At 43.5% G+C, this 17500-nt stretch overlaps 1 protein-coding gene across 1 annotated transcript in view; it reads right to left on the reverse strand.

Moving 5' to 3' along the window:
* LOC119590798 (bestrophin-2-like) overlaps positions 1-17500 on the reverse strand; it is a gene marked incomplete in the record, with an annotated part of 93777 nt that overhangs the window by 10893 nt on the left and 65384 nt on the right. The window contains 1 exon segment of the mRNA XM_037939526.1: positions 5547-5631. Within this exon segment, the coding sequence (XP_037795454.1) occupies positions 5547-5631 (85 nt within the window).

Below are 17500 nucleotides of genomic sequence, written 5' to 3' on the forward strand. Positions count from 1 at the left end.
TCGGCCCCCTTACCCAACCCATAAAAAGAAAAACTGAGCAGGGTGAAGGGGGGGAAAGAAAAAAACGTTGGTTTTTTGGGTTTTCATCGCCGGGTCAAGGAATTGGCGGCCCATCAGTGTTGCCAGAAAGAAGGTGTAGACGGCCAGAGTCACGACCTGTGTGGGAGGAAGGGCGAGGGGCTGGTAATACTTTTTTCTAATTATCATCAATATTATTATCATCTATTATTATTATTATTATTAATTATTATTAATATTATTATTATTATTATTATCACCATCATTACTATCTTTTTATTAAAATGATATTTTTTTATTTTATTATTATATTATATTTTATTATTATCAACAAAGTATTATATCATTATTATTATCATCAATATTATTATTATTACTACTATTATCATCATCGTCATTATTATTATTATTATTATCATCATCATCATCACTCATCATCATCTCACATTTTGTTTATTTTTATTATTATTATTTTTTATTTTTATTATTATTTTTATTATTATTTTTTTATCATTATTATTATTATTATTTTATTTTTTTTTTCTTTACTTTTATTTTTTATTATTATTATTATTATTAAAAGTTATGGTAAATAGAAAAATAAATTGAGTTTTCGAAAGTTAACTGTTTCATTTAATTAACTTTTTTTTTAAATTGTAGTTTATTATTTCGTAATTGTAGATAATATGTCATGAATGTGATAAATATTAAAGAAAAGAAAAAGAATAAAAAAAAACGAAAGAAAAAAAGAGGAAGAGGATGAAAAAAGACACACAGAAAAGAAAAGAAAGAAAGAAAAAAAGGAAAAAGAAAACTAAATAAATAAGACCCCCTTAAAAAAGGAAAAATACGAACGGAATTCGGAAGGAAAACGGAGGAAAAAACAGACCAGGTATATCTACTGTACTGCGCAGGTGCAACGTACTATGAAACTGTATACTTTTGGTCCCAGCGGCGAGGATCACAGGCGTACCCTTCTGAAATTTGCGTCTGTGTGCGTAGGCTAGTATGTGTGTGGGGGGGGAGGGGGTATGTGGGTGGGGGAGGGTGTTTGTGAGTGTGTGGGGGGTATGTGTGTGTGTGTGAGTGGAAGGGGGTGTTTATGTGTGTTTGTATGTGTGGGGGGGGGGGGGGGGTTTGTGTGTGTGGGTGGAAGGGGAGGTTATGTGTGTGGGTGGACGGGGGGGGGGGGGGTGTTTATGTGCGTTTGTATGTGTATGTGGGTGAGGGTTGTGTGAGGGGGGGATATGTATGTGCGTTTGTGTGTGTGTGTGTGTGTGTGTGTGTGTGTGTGGGTCTGTGGGGGTGTGTGTGTGGTGGTGTGTGTGTGGTTGTTTTGGTGTGTGCGTGCCGCGCGGTGTATAAGGGAATGCCAGAAAAAATACATTTCAACCGATGCCTTAATCTAACAACACTTTAACACTTAAACTTTTTTTTTTAAATACCTATAAAACCATCCACTTACATACACACACACACACACACAAAAAACAAAAACAAAAAAACACTAAAACACTGAAAAATATTGAAACACGTGACTGAAATGGCGTTAATCTCCAGAACTTCTGAAATTTTCCCGAAATAGTGAAAATTATTTAAATTATGGGAATACGATATAATCTAAGATATAAGATACAATAAAGCTGAGGAGAAGGATAATTGAACAGAACTTATAAGCGTCTTATACGAAAGGTAATTATAACCCGAGAGTAGTGAGGTTGCGTGATGCCCGTTTTGCACTGTATGTTTACGAAGGGAGGGAGAGGGAGGAAGAAGTAGAGAGAGAAAAGAAGGATTTGAGAAATGGAGGAGGGAGGGAACAGAGGAGAGAATAATCTCTCTATTTCATTATGCCTAGCCCCCCTCTCCCCTTACTCCAACCTCCTCTCCCCTTACCCAACTCCCCTCTCCTTACCCCCCCCCCTCTCCCCTTACTCCAACCTCCTCTCCTTACCCCAACCCCCCTCTCCCCTTACTCCAACCTCACTCCCCTTACCCAATGGTTATTCCACCTGATTTACCTTTTCCCTTCCTCCTTGCTTCTACTTACCTTACGTCCGTTCTTCCACGTCACTTCCCTTTCCTCATTATTTCTACCCTTTTTCTCACCTTCCATTTCTTCCTCCCCTACTCCCTTTTCCCCTTCTTTTTTCCTCCTCCTCCTCCTCCCACTTCCCCATCCTTCCTCTCTTCCTATTCTTCTTCCTCCCATCTCTTCTCTCATCTTCTCTCTTCTCTGTTCCCCATCCTCCACCCTCTCCTTCCCTCCCCTCTCAGCCCCCATCCCCATCCCCCTATCACCCCCTCCTCTATCCACTCCCTCCCCCTCTCTCTCCTCCATCCCCCCATTCTCCATCTATCATCTCCCCTCCCACTCCCTCTCACCCACCTCCCTCCCTCCCTCCCCCATCCCAACCCCCCACCCTCCCCCTACCCTACCCCATCCCCACCCTTCCACCCCTCTCTCTCCCTCCATCCCCTCCCACTCTTCCTCCATCCCTCCCTTCCTCCTCCCTCCCTCCTTCCTTCCCCTCCCACCCCACACCCCCAACCCCCCCCCTCTCCCCCCTCCCCCCCCTCTCCCCCCCCACCCCACCCCCCCCCCTCCCATCCTCCCCCCCCCCCAACCCCCGACCTGACCTGCGTGTAGACCAAGGGAATGCTGATCCAGTCGTAGCTGAGCAGCCCCCCGCAGAGCCCCCTGAGGCGGTTGATCTCGTCGATGATCGTCTTGAGGGCGAAGTCGTCCCTGATCCGCCCCTTCCCTTCCGGGCCCCTCGCACCCGCCCCCCCGCCCACAGAGGGGGGGTAGTAGACCGGGGTGGGGGGCCCTTGCCCTGGATGGCCTCCAGGATCTTGCGCTCGCCCGCGGTCATCAGGCCTGGGGGGGGGTGGGGGGGGAGGGGGGAAGGGGGGGAAGAGGTGGGGTAGGGGGGAAGACGGGGGAAGGGGGGGAGGGTAGGTGGTAGGGGGGGAAGGTAGGGGGGGGAGGGGGGTAGGGGGGGGGGTGGGGAAAGGGGGTGGGGGGAGGGTGGAGGGGGGTGGGGCGAGGGGGGGGGAGGGAAGGAAAGATGGGGGTGGGAGGGGAAGGTTGGGAGGGAGAGGTGGGTATGTGGGGGGGGAGGAGGCAAAAACGGAGGAAAAAAACGAAAGGAAAAAAAAATTGTCATGTTTTGTTTAGCGTACGCACCCCCCCCCCCTCCCCTCCACCTACCACCAACCACCACCTCGACGAAATACCCAAACACCCAAAATAAAACACGAATGAACAACCAAAAATAAAAACCCAAAAGAAACAGAAATAAACTAAAACATGAACGAATACACATATTCAGAAAAAAAGGTAAAAATACCTTACCAGAATCAACCAAATGCTCCAAGGTCGGAAAACGTTTCTTGGCTCTGGGCGTGATCATCGTCAGGGTCAGCGTAAACGTTAGGTTAACGTATCGCATGATCGTTCTGCGCATGAGTCGGCCTCGGTTGTCCTGTGGCGTAAACGTTATTAATGTACATACAAACATACATACATATCTATATCACTACTATAATACACCAGAGAAAGAAAAAATAGATAGACGATAGAGAGAGGAGAAAAGATAGAGAGAAAGAGAGAGGGGAGATAGAAATAGTAGATAGTTATATATAATATATATATATTATATTTATATATATAAAGAGAGAGAAGAAGAGAGAGAGGAGAGAGAGAGAGAGAAAGAGGACGAAAGAGAAAGGAGAGAAAAATATATAGAAGAAAAAAGTGATGATAGATAGATAGATATATGATAGATAGTGGTAAAGGGGGGGAGAGGAGGAGAGAGGAGAGAAAAAGGGAGAGAGGGGAGAGAGGGAGAGGAGAGGGGAAGAAGGAGAGGAGAGAAAAGATAGATAGGAGAGAAAAAAAAAAGGAAAGAGAGAGAAAGAGAAGATAGGGAGGAGAAATAGGGGAAAAAGAGAAAGAGAGAGGAGAGAGAAAGGGGAAAAGAGAGAGAGAAAAATATATAGAGAATAAAAAAAATAAAAAGATAGATAGAAAAGGATTTGAGAATAATCCCCTATTACGGGATTGGTGTTCAAAAAAAAATTATTTTATGGTAACCCCTTTAGGTTTTAAAAATGTAGTTTGAAAAAACAGAGAATTGATATAATTTTTTTAAAAAACATTTTAAAACCTTAAAAAGAACAGATAAAAAAGGAAAAAAATAGTTTCTTGATGTTATAACAGGGTTTAAAGAAAACGGGTTTTAGTAAATGTCAGGGGTTTTTTTAAAGACTCAAGCCATCCCCACTGAATAAAAGTTTATCTTTTGTTTTTAACATAGATGGCCCACAATGAAAAGTCGTCAAGGAGTCGTTTAGTCTTACCTTTTCCCACTGTTTTCCCTTTTTCCCCCTTTTTTTTTGAAAGCTTCATGTCTATCATCTTATTGTCTTTGATGTTATTAATATTCTGATAACAATTTAATAATCATGTTATCAATAAAAATAAAAACAATGCTAATATCATATTGGAAAAAAAAAATACAATTTTCCCCAATTAAAGGGAAGGGGGAAAATTTTAGGATGGGTTTTAAAGGGCCGATGATAGACTCCTTGGGGGTGACACACGTGGAGCCATCTGTATTAACAAAACCCTAAAACAAAGGGGACGTACGAAACCCGCTGACAATGGGTTAAGTGAAACACGATTACTACATGTTATTGGCTATCATAACTGGAAGGAGGAGAACGCGAGGAAAAAACGATGTTAGGTAGGTCTCTGTATGAGGAAAGTGACGTAGGGAAATAATGAAAGAAAATATAATATTGGATTTCTTTTCTAATGTGAGGAAAATGAAGAAAATAATGCTAAACAGTTTTTTTTAAATAAGGGAAAATAATATAAAAATTTTATATGAGAAATCGTTGGGAAATTCTACTATGGGGAAATATTTAGGCAAAAATTAATTTTAGAAAAAAAAAGGGGAAAATAATTTCGGAAAAATTTAATATAATATATATAAATATTATTATTATAATTATATATATATATATATATATATATATATATAATACGTTAGGGAATTTTGTATGCCAAGAAAGAATTATTAGGTAGTACTAAACACGAAGAAATTAAATTTAGATACTGATGCATATATTGTAAAACCTGTTTATCTTATCGGGAATGCCTGGTTCTTACGTGCAACCACTATAAAATGATATAAATGATGATAAATCGAAATAAACTAAAAAATCTAACGATACTGAATATAGTTATAAATACTTTAGTTTTATGACTTTTAAAATTATATAAATGCGAGGTTGATAGGTAGGTAGGTAGACAGGTAGAGAGAGAGAGAGAGATTAGTAGATGAGGGAGAGAGAGAGAGAGAGGAGAAGGACAACAAAAAAGGCAAATAAGACCACCACCACCACACCAACCCCGACCCCCACCAAAAAACCCCCATGGCCGTGATAGTGGGGCACGAGAGGGCGAGCGAGTCCGGCCACGGCAGGCTCTCGTACTGCGCCCACCACCGCTGCAGGACGATGCTCACGTAGAAGCCCAGCACGAAGGACACGGGGATGAGGTCGCTGAAGTGGTGGCAGAAGAGGGACACCTGCTCGAAGTTCCTGCGGGAGGGACGGGGGGAGGGGTGAGTTGGAGGGTGAGTTGGAGGGAAGGGGGTGGAGGGAAGGGGCGAGGGGAGGGAGAGTAGGAACGAGTGGAGGGAGGGACTGGAGGGAGGGAGGTGGGTGTGGGAGGGAGGGAGTGGAGGGAGGGAACGGGTGGAGGGAGGGAGTGGAGGGAAGGGTGTGGAGGGCTGGAGGGACTGAGTGGGAGTTGGGGGAGGGGTGGGTATGAGTTAGAGAGGAGATGGAGGGAGAGGGAGGGAGGGAAGTGAGGGAGGGAAAGGGTGGGTGAGGGAGGGAATAAGTGAGAAGGAGGGAATAGGTGAGAAGGAGGAAATGGAGGGAAGGAGGAAGGGGATGGGAGTGGCGAATATGTTGAAGATGTAAAACGAGTGAGGCGAGTGAGAGAGGCGAGTGAGTGAGGCGAGTGAGTGAGGCGAGTGAGAGAGGCGAGTGAGAGAGGCGAGTGAGTGAGGCGAGTGAGAGAGGCGAGCGAAGGGATAATTTGCGGGTTTGAGGTGAGGGGGCAAAAGGTGGCTTGAGAGAGGTAGGGGCGAGTTGGGGGGAAGGACCGGGGTCGAGAGGAGGGGTGGGGTGGGGTGGGGGGTGAGGGGAAGGATCGAGGGGAAGGGTGGGGAGGGAGGGGGGGAGGGGTGGGTGGGTAAGGTAAGGAGTGGGAAGGGTGGATGCGGTTAATGTTGGGGTTTGGAGGAGTGTGGATTGGTGGAGGAGAGTGTGGGTTGGTGGAGGAGAGTGCGGGTTGATGGAGGAGAGTGCGGGTTGGTGGAGGAGAGGCGGGTTTTTGGGGAGGGAGGCGGGTTGGGGGGGAGTGCGGGTTGGTGGAGGAGAGTGTGGTTTGGTGGAGGAGAGTGTGGGTTGGTGGAGGAGAGTGGGGTTGTTGGAGGAGAGTGTGGTTGGTGGAGGAGAGTGTGGGTTGGTGGAGGAGAGTGTGGGTTGGTGGAGGAGAGTGGGGTTTGGGGAGGGTGTGGGTTGGTGGAGGAGAGTACGGGTTGGTGGGGGAGGGGGTTGTGGAGGGGAGGGGATTGGGGAGGAGAGTGTGGGGGTGGAGGGGGGTGGGTTTGGGGGAGGGAGTGTGGGTTGGGGGAGGGGGAGTGTGGTTGGGGGAGGAGGTGGGATTGGTGGGGGAGAGGTGGGTGGGGAGGGGAGTGTGGGTTGGGGGGAGGAGAGTTGGGTTTTGGAGGGAGTGTGGGTTTGGGGGAGGGGTGTGGGTTGGGGGGAGACTGTGGGTTGGGGGAGGAGAGTGTGGGTTGGTGGAGGAGAGTGTGGGTTGGTGGAGGAGAGTGTGGGTTGGTGGAGGAGAGTGTGGGTTGGTGGAGGGAGTGGCAAAAGGGGAGGAGAGGCGGGTTTGGGGGAGGAGAGTGGGGGTTGGTGGAGGAGGGGTGGGGTTTGGGGAGGAGGTGTGGGTTTGGGGGAGGAGATGCGGGGTTGGGGGAGGGAGGGCGGGTTGGTGGAGGAGAGTGTGGGTTGGTGGAGGAGAGTGTGGTTGGTGGAGGAGAGTGTGGATTGGTGGAGGAGAGTGTGCGTGGTAGAGGAGAGTGCGGGTTGTGGAGGAGAGTGCGGGTTTGGGGGGAGAGTTGGGTTTTTGGGGAGAGTGCGGGTTTTGGGGGAGGAGAGGTGGGTTGGGGGGAGAGTGGGGTTGGTGGAGGAGAGGGGGGGTTTGGGGGAGGAGAGTGCGGGGGTTTGGGGGAGGGGGTGCGGGGGGTTGGGGAGAGTGTGGGTTTGGGGGAGGAGAGGTGGTTGGGGGGAGACTGTGGGTTGGTAGAGGAGAGTGGGGGTTTGGGGGGGAGATGGGGTTGGTGGGGGAGTTGGGTTGGTGGAGGAGGGTGTGGGTTGGTGGGGGAGTGGGGGTTGGGGGAGGGGGACTGGGGTTTGGGGGAGGAGAGGGTGGGTTGGGAGAGAGTGCGGTTGGTGGGGAAGTGGGGTTTGGGGGAGGAGAGTGCGGGTTGTTGGAGGAGAGTGTGGGTTGTGGGGAGAGGCGGGTTGGGAGGGGAGGCGGGGGTGGGGGAGAGGGGGGGTTGGGGGAAAGGGGAGTCGGGTTGTTTGGGGGGATGTGGTTTGGGGGAGGGGGTGTGGATTGGTGGAGGAGAGTGTGCGTTGGTGGAGGAGAGTGCGGGTGGTTGGGGAGAGTGTGGGTTGGTGGAGGAGAGTGTGGGTTGGTGGAGGAGAGTGGGGGTTGGTGGAGGAGAGTGGGTTGGTGGAGGAGAGTGGGGTTGGTGGGGGAGAGTGTGGGTTGGGGGAGGAGAGTGTAGATTGGTGGGAGGAGACTGTGGGTTGGTAGAGGAGAGTGTGGGTTGGTGGAGGAGAGTGTGGGTTGGTGGAGGAGACTGTGGGTTGGGGGGAGAGGTGGGTTGGTGGAGGGAAATGCGGGTTGGTGGGGAGGTGCGGGTTGGGGGGGAGAGTATGGGTTGGGGGGAGAGAGTGGGGTTTTGGGGGAGGGGAGTGTGGTTGGGGAGGAGATGCGGATGGGGGAGGAGAGGTGCGTTTTGGGAGAGGGAGTGCGGGTTGGTGGGGGGAGTGTGGTTGGTGGAGGAAAAATGTGGGTTGGGAGAGGAGGGGTGGGTTGGGGGAGGAAGTGTGGGTTTTTGGGGGGGAGAGTGGGATTGGTGGGAAAAAAACTGTGGGTTTTTGAGGAGAGTGGGGGTTTGGGGGAGGAGAGTGTGGGGTTTGGGGAGGAGAGTGTGGGGGGGTGGGGAGTGCGGGTTGGTGGGAGAGTTTGGGTTTGGGGGAGGGAGTGGGGTTGTTGGAGGAGAGGTGGGTTGGTGGAGAAGATGCGGTTGTGGAGGGGAGTGTGGGGTTTGGGGAGGGGTGGAATGGTGGGGGAGAGTATGAATTTGGGAAGGAGTGGGATTTATGGAGGAGAGTATGGGCGGGGGAGGTGAAGTGGAGAATAGAATTGGTGGAGAAAGGGGTATGAATGGTGGGGAGGTGTGGATTGGTGGAGAAAAGTATAATTTGGGGGAGAAGAGAGTGGAGATGGAGGGGAGGGTCGATTGGGGCGAGAGTAGAATTGGTGGAGAAGAGAGGTTAATTGGTGGAAACGTAGAATTTGGGGGAGAAGAGAGTGTTAATGGTGGGGAAGCGTATGAATTGGGGGAGAAGAGAGGGGAATTGATGGAGAAGAGAGGTGAATGGGGAGAAAAGAGTGTGAATTGGGGGAGAAGAAGTTGCATTTTGGATGGAGTAGAATTTGGGGAGAAACGTATGAATTTGGGGGGGAAAGAAAGAAATAAAGGGAAAGAGTGTGAATTTATGAAAAGGAGTATGAAAGTGGAGAAAAAAGTATAATGAGGAGAAGAGTGGAAAATTTATGGAGAGAGTGTAGGTTGGAAATAAAAACTAAGGGGTGAGAGGGGATGTTTAGTGGATGAAACTGGTTTAACAGATGAGTTTGGGGGGAGTGAGATGCGAGATGAATGGAAACAGAGAGATAAGGTAGGAGAGATAGAGTGAGAGAGAGTAAGAGTGAGAGAGAGAGAAGAGTGGGGGAGAGATAAGAGTGAAGAGATAAAGGGGGGAGAGAGAGATAAGAGTGAGGAGAGATAAAAGTGAGGAGTAAAGGGAGAGAGAGAAAATTTAGGAGAGAAAAGTGAGAGAGAATCAGGTGAGAGAGAGATAAGAGGGGAGAGAGATAAGAGTGAGAAGAGTAAAGGAGAGAGAGATCAGAGTGAGAGAAGAAAAAAGTGAAGGAGATAAGAGTGAGAGAGAGATAAGAGTGAGGGAGAGTAAGAGTGAGAGAGAAGAAGATGAGAGAGAGAAAGGTGAGGGAGAGATAAAGTGAGAGAGGATAAAATGAGAGAGAGTCAGAGTGAGAGAGAGATAAGAGTGGGGGGGAGAGTAAGAGTTTAGGAGATAAGAGTGAGAGAGAATAAGAGGGAGAGAGATAAGAGGAGAGAGAGAGCAGAGGAGAGAGAGATAGAGGAGAGAGAGAAAAATGAGAGAGAGATCGAGTGAGAGAGAGTAAGGTGAGAGAGAATAAAGTGAGAGAGAGATAAAGTGAGAGGGAAAAAGAGGAGAGAGAGATAAGAGTGAGAGAGAGATAAGTGTGAGAGAGATAAGAGTGAGAGATAAAAAGGAGAGAGAGATCAGAGTGAGAGAGAGATAAAAGCGAGAGAGAGATAAAAAGTGAGAGAGGTTTAAAAATGAGAGAGAGATAAGGTGAGAGAGGGTTAAAAGCGGGGAGAGAATAAAGTGAGGAGAGATCAGAGTGGAGAGAGATCAAGTAGAGGAATCAGAGTGAGAGGAGTTAAAAATGAGAGAGAGATAAGATGAGGGGGAGAAAGAGTGAGAGAGAGTAAGGTGAGAGAGATAAAAGTGGAGAGAGATAAGAGTGGAAAAAAAAAGAGTGAGAGAGAGATAAAAGTGAGAGAGAGATAAGAGTGAGAGAGAGAAAGAGTGAGAGAGAATAAGAGTGGAGAGAGATAAGATGAAGAGATAAAAAAGAGAGAGAGTCAGAGGCGAGAAGAGAAAAAAAGGGAGAGAGAGATAAGAGTGGAGAGATAAAAAAAGAAGGGGGAGATCAGGGCGAGAGAGATAAAAAGGGGGAAAAGAGATAAAGAAATAGAGAGATAAAAAAGAAGGGGGAAATCAGAGTGCGAGAGAGATAAAAGTGAGAAGAGTAAGAGGGAGAGATAAAAATGAGGGGAGATAGAGGAGGAGAGTAAAAAGGGAAAGATAAGAGTGAGGAGAGTAAAAAGTGAAAAAGATAAAAGTGGGAGAGAATCAAGTGAGAGAGAGATAAGAGTGGGGGGAGTCAGAGGAGAGAGAGATAGAGTAGAGAGAGATAAGAGTGGGGAGACAAGTGAGAGAGAGTTAAAAAAAAGTGAGAGAGAGATAAGAGTGAGAGAGAGATAAGAGTGAGAGAGAGATCAGAGTGAGAGAGATAAAAAGGAGAGAGAGATCAGAGAGAGAGAGAGATAAAAGCGAGAGAGAGATAAGAGTGAGAGAGAGATAAGAGTGAGAGAGAGATCAGAGTGAGAGAGAGATAAGAGTGGGAGAGAGATCAGAGTGAGAGAGAGATAAGAGTGGGAGAGAGATAAGAGTGAGGGAGGATAAAGGAGAGAGAGATCAGAGTGAGAGGAAAGGTGAGAGAGGAAAGAGAGAGAGAGATCAGAGTGGAGAGAAAAAGCGGAGAGAGATCAGAGTGCGAGAGAGATAAAGGAGAGAAGATCAGGTGAGAGAGAGATAAGGTGGGAGAGAGATCAGGTGAGAGGAATCCGATGAGGGGAGGGAAACAGAGTGAGAGAGAATAAGAGTGGGAGGAAAACAGAGTGAGAGAGAGTAAGAGTGGAGAGGATAAAAAGTGAGAGAGAGATAAGAGTGAGAGAGAGATCAGAGTGAGAGAGAATAAAGGGGTGAAGGGGGATAAGAGGGGAGAGAGATCAGAGGAGAGAGAGACAGAGTGGAGGAGAGTCAGAGGAGAGAGAGATAAGAGTGAGAGAGAGATAAGATGAGGAGAGAAAATGGAGAGAGAAAAGTGAAGAGATAAAAAAAGAGAGGAGATCGAGTGAGAGGAATAAAAGTGAGAGAGATAAATTTGAGAGAGATAAAAGTGAGAGAGAGATAAGGTGAGAGAGAGATATAAATGAGAGAGAGAAAGGAGAGAGGATAAAGCGAGAGGGGGAGATAAGAGTAAGGAGAAAAAGCGAGAGAGAGATAAGATGAGAGAGGAGATATAAAGGGAAGAGTAAAAATGAGAGAGAGATAAAAGCGAAAGAGAGATAAGTGAGAGAGAGATCAGAGTGAAGAGAATAAAAGTGGGGGAGAGATCAGGTGAGAGGAGATCAGAGTAGGGGGAGATAAGGTGAGAGGAAAATAAGGGGTGAGAGAGAGATAAAAGTGAGAGAGAAATAAGAGTGAGAGAGAGATAAGAGTGAGAGAGATAAAAATGAGAGAGAGATCAGAGAGAGAGAGATAAAAGTGAGAGAGAGATAAGAGTGAGAGAGAGATAAAAGCGAGAGAGAGATAAGAGTGAAGAGAGTAAGAGTGAAGGAAAATCAGAGTGAGAGAGAGATAAAGTGGGGAGAGTCAAGTGAGGAGAGATAAGAGGGGAAAAGGGGATAAAGTGAAGAGAGATAAAGTGAGAGAAGATAAAAGTGAGAGAAGATAAGATGAGAGAGATAAAAAAAGAGAAGAGATCAGATGAGAGAGAGATAAAGTGAGGAGAGATAAGAGTGAGAGGGGATAAGATGAGGAAAAAGAGATAAAGTGAGAGAGAGATAAGATGAGAGAGAGGAAAGTGACTCAAGGGGGAGAATAGAAAGAGGCAAAAAAATTTACGAATTAGGGGGGAAAAGGGGGCGGATGAAAATTGGGTCGAGAGGGTGACTTTTGAATGAATATGAGATAGACTTTGGAGAAAAAAGGCATTTAGATGGTAAAAAGTGGGGTGAATTCTTCGACTTCGGAGCTAGCATGAGAGGAATTCAAGAACTAGTGTGATATAAAAAAAAACGCGGAGATTTAAATCAAACAATTTATTAAAAAAAAAATATTTTCTTTCATGACAAAAAAATAAATTTGTAAACAAAAGATAAAGAGTCAATGAAAGAATATATATATATAATATAAATATTTTATATATAAATAATAATATAATTATAATATACATATATATAATATTATATATAATATATTATATAATATATAATATATTAATATATATTAATATCCATATAATACATACATATATAAAAAGACTAAATAAAAAAACGGTGATTATCTCACCTCCGACCTTGTTCATCCAAGACGATTCTGTACAGGACCGAGCACAGCGCATACATTAACAGATAAGTAAACAGTTCCGGCCACACGAGCTTGTACACGCTCCCTCGCCATCTGTGGGAAGATAATTTGGGTTGAGGTAATAATGCTATTTTGGATTTGATGGTTAGAGAGAGGTAGAGCGAGGGTTAGATCTTAAAGGGAAATTAAGGGGTTTTTTGGTTGGTTTTCGGGGTGGGGTTTTATTTAGTTTTTTTTTTGAAAATTGGTTGTTTTTTTTGTTTGTTTTAAATTATGGGTTTTTTTGTTTGTTTGTTGAAATTATGGTTGTTTTTGTTTGTTTGTTTGTCTAGGCTGGTGTGTGTTGTGTTTGTGTGTGTTTGGTGTGTGTGTGTGTGTGTGTGGTGTTGTGTGTGTGTGTGTGTGTGTTTGTGTTGTGTGTGTTTTGTGGTGTTTTGGGTTTTGGTTGTGTGTGTGTGTTGGTTATCTTTGGAGAGAGTACGTGTTTTTAAAGATATGTTGTAATGATATTACATTTGCCCCATGTACCCCTGTACAGACATACACATAAAAAATCACAAAAAAAGCTAAAAAAAAAAAATAAATAAAAAAAAAAATAAACGAAGACAACCCCCAAAACTAAAAAAAAAAAAAAAAAAATTTAGTTAGCAAAAATATTGCAACAGAAAAAGGTACTGGCGCCGTCTCGCTACTTACACAACTTAAAAAAGATATTATTTTACAAGAAAGTCGGCCACGAAATGTATAATCAGACACTCCAAAGTGTTTTTTTTCTTAGCATTTTTTTTTTATCTCGAGAGAAAAGAGTAGATGGTAAAAAGGGATTTTAAGGAGGGGGGGGAAGGGGAAGGGGAGGGGAGAGAGAGAGGGAGCGAGGGGAAGGGGAGGGGGGGAAAGGGGGAATTAGAAGGGAAGGGGAGGGAGAGAGAGAGAGGGGAGTTAGAGGGGAAGGGAGAAGGGGGAGGGAGACGACGTCTATAACAGACATTGTGACGTCAATAACAGACAATATGACGTCACACTTGTTTATTTATTTATTTATTTTTTATCTCGCGTTACGAGTGACATAGCTAAACCCACGGGTGATTTTTTTCGACGTCAAATATGACGTAAAAAAAGTACAAATTTTCGCCAATTAAAAACATTTACAAAAAAAATATTTATAGTGAAAGTAATGATAACGTTAATGATAATTAAATAATCAAAGCGATAATAATATTAATCAATTAATATTAAAACTAATATTAGACCAATACTAATACTACTAACAATAATAATAATAATATCATCATTATTATGATCATTATTACTAATATTACCATTATCATTATCATTATTACAATAATGAAAATCATATTAATCATATTACTAACAACAACATCAAAACTGATAATAATGGTGATAATAATAATAACAACAATAATAATAATGATAATAATAATAATAACAATAATAATAATGATAATATAATAATAATAATAATATATAATAATAATAATAATAATAATAATAATAATATAATAATAATAATAATTATAATAATAACTAATAAATAATAAAATGATGATAATAATATATAATAATAATAATAATATAATAATAATAATAATAATAATAATATAATAATAATAATAATGATTATGTTCATAATAAATAAAAATAATGATAATATATAATGATAATAATGATTATGTTAATAATAATAATTAAAAAATAGTAATAGTAATCATAATAACAACAACAACAATAGAAATAATAATAATGATAATAATAATAATAATAATAATAATAACATTAATATTAAATAATAATAACACAATGACAACAACAATAATAAAGATACAACTATTACTACTACTATTACTACTACTAATACTAATAACAACAACAACAACAATACTACTGCTACCATTGCCAAAGAAGTTATGCAAAGCAGCCAGTGTTATGTTGCAGTGCAAGTGAACGTCAGGCAGCGTCAACGACTGGCTATGTTCCTTCGGCCACGGTGAAAATAAACGTCCCCTATTCCCTATTTATTTATATATTTGTTTCTTTTGTTGGCATTTTTTTTATTTGTGTGATTTTGGTAACATTTGATTTTTTTTTTTACTTTTTAGATCTCGTTCTTCTCTCTCTCTCTTTTTTTTTTTTTTTTGTTTGTTATAATGGCACTTTTTTGTAGTTGTTTTTCTATGTCTCTTATTTTTCCTACATTCTGGTCTGTATCTTGCCCACTCTGTCCGACTCTTCTTTTCTTTCTCTCTCTCTTTCTTTCTTTCTCTTTCTCTCTTTCTTTCTCTTACTCTCTCTCTCTCTCGCTCTCTCTCGGTCTCCCTCTCTCTCTCCCTCTCCCTCCCTCCCTCCATCTCTCCTTCCCTCCTCCTCTCCCTCTCTCTCTGTCTCTCTTACTCCTTCTCCTCCCTTCACGTCTCCTTCCTCTCCCTCCTTCCCGCCCTCCCTCTCCCCCTCTCCCTCTCTCCCTCCCTCCGTCTCTCCCTCCCTCCCTCCCTCCCCCTCCCACCCGCAAGCGAAAGGTTCTCCTCACCCCCAATGCAACTTCAGACCGAGTGTGACCTGCGGCCAGAAAACTCCTGAAGGAGGTTGACTGCGGTTTACCACTAATGGGTCTCCTGTTCCTCGCTGCCAATTCCCCTGCAGATGCGGTGAGGAAAGAGGGTGGGGTGGGTGGGGGGATGGGGGGATGGGGAGGAGGTGGAGGGGATGGAAGGGGAAGAGGGGTGTTGGGGTGGGGGGTTGGGGGGAGGATGTGGAGGAGGTGGAGAGGAGGGAGGGGGGGGGGGGTTGGGGTGGGGTGGAGGAGGGTGGTGGGTGGTGGGTGGGGGTATGGAGAGGTTTGGGGGGATGTGGAGGAGGTGAAGGGATGTGGAGGAGTGGGTGGAGAATGTGGAGGGGGAGGGAGAATGTGGAGGAGGTAGAGGGGGTTGGGGGATGTGGAGGGAGGAGATGGAGGGGGAGGGGGGGGAGTAGAAGAGTTGGGGGAATGTGTAAGACATGGAGGGGGTTGTGAGGAATGTGAAGAGGGTGGGGTGTGCGTGTATATGTGGAGGGGGTGGAGGGATGTGGAGGGGGAGGGAGGATGTGGAGAGGATGGGAAGGATATGGTGGTGATTGGAGAAGTTGGGAAATGTGGAGGGTGTTGGAGGAGAATGTGGAGGAGGTGGAGGGAAGTGGAGGAGGTGGAGGGGGTGGAGGGAAGTGGAGGAGGCGGAGTGACTGTTATTTTTTATGTGAATGCAGATGGGGGTATACATACAAACAGGCGTACATTAACATACACACATACACAAACATACACGTATGAATGAAACAGACACGCAACAGGCATATATGTATGAAAAATGAATAAAAAATTTAAATCAACTGATATTTCCCTCTGTCTGCTATTTCTATCCATCTATATACCCACCTACTATCTATCTCTCCATCCATCCATTCACCCATCTATCTACTACTACCTTGGTATCTGTACATCTGTCTATCCATACATCATATGTCTATCTAAACTATTTATCTATCCATTCATCCATCCATCTGTCTATCTGTCTGTCTGTCTGTCTGTCTGTCTCTCTTCTTTTCTCCCTCCCTCCCTCTCTCTCTCTCTCTCTTTTCTCTCTCTCTCCTCTCTCCCTCCCTCCCTTTCACTCTATCTCTATCTATCTAAACAGAGAGCGTAAAAGATAATCAGGTTGCATAAGAGAGAGAGAAAGAGAAAGAGAGAAGAGAGAGAGGAGAGGGGGAGGAGAGAGAGAGAGAGAGAGAGGGAGAGGATAGAAGAGAGAGAGAGAGAGAGAAAGGAGAGAAAAAGAGAAAGGAGAGAGAGAGAGAGAGAGAGAGAGAGAAGGAGAGGAGGAGAGGAGAGAGAGAGAGAGGAGAGAGAGAGGGAGAAGAGAGAGAGGGAGAGAGAGAAAAAGGAAAAGAAAGAGGGAAAAAGAGAAAGAGAGAAAAGAGGAGGAAGAGGAGAGAGAGAGAGAGAAAGAGAAAAGGGAGAAAGAGAAAGAGAAAGAAAAAACGAGAAACAGAACGAGAAAGAGAGAACTAGAAACAGAAAGAGAAAGAGAAAAAGAGAAAGAGAGAGCGTGAGTCAACCAGGAAGCCATATTAAGCTTTCTCGAGGAAGACACAGAGAAACAGGAAGGAGAGAGAAAAAAAATGCAGGTTTTCTTCCCTTTTCTGTACATTATTTATTATTTATTTATTATTATTATTTATCATTTATTATTTATTATTATTTTTTGTGTTACTAATTTTTTTTTACTGTATCGTGTACAGCAGTTAATCAGCTGATCAGTTCATAATCGTTGATACTGTTATTATATTTGATTATTAAAACAAGCACACGCACACTTATATAGAATGATAGATAAATAGATAGAGTGATAGATAAATAGATAGAGTGATAGATAAATAGATAGAGTGATAGATAAATAGATAGAGTGATAGATAAATAGATAGAGTGATAGATAAATAGATAGAGTGATAGATAAATAGATAGAGTGATAGATAAATAGATAGAGTGATAGATAAATAGATAGAGTGATAGATAAATAGATAGAGTGATAGATAAATAGATAGAGTGATAGATAAATAGATAGAGTGATAGATAAATTGATAGAGTGATAGATAAATAGATAGAGTGATAGATAAATAGATAGAGTGATAGATAAATAGATAGAGTGATAGATAAATAGATAGAGTGATAGATAAATAGATAGAGTGATAGATAAATAGATAGAGTGATAGATAAATAGATAGAGTGATAGATAAATATATAGAGTGATAGATAAATAGATAGAGTGATAGACAAATAGATAGGTGATAGATAAATAGATAGAGTGATAGATAAATAGATAGAGTGATAGATAAATAGATAGAGTGATAGATAAATAGATAGAGTGATAGATAAATAGATAGAGTGATAGATAAATAGATAGAGTGATAGATAAATAGATAGAGTGATAGATAAATAGATAGAGTGATAGATAATAGATAGAGTGATAGATAAATAGATAGAGTGATAGATAAATAGATAGAGTGATAGATAAATGGACAGAGAGATAGATAAATTGATAGAGTGATAGACAAATAG

Source organism: Penaeus monodon, chromosome 3 (assembly GCF_015228065.2).
Source record: "Penaeus monodon isolate SGIC_2016 chromosome 3, NSTDA_Pmon_1, whole genome shotgun sequence".
Lineage (NCBI taxonomy): Eukaryota > Metazoa > Arthropoda > Malacostraca > Decapoda > Penaeidae > Penaeus > Penaeus monodon.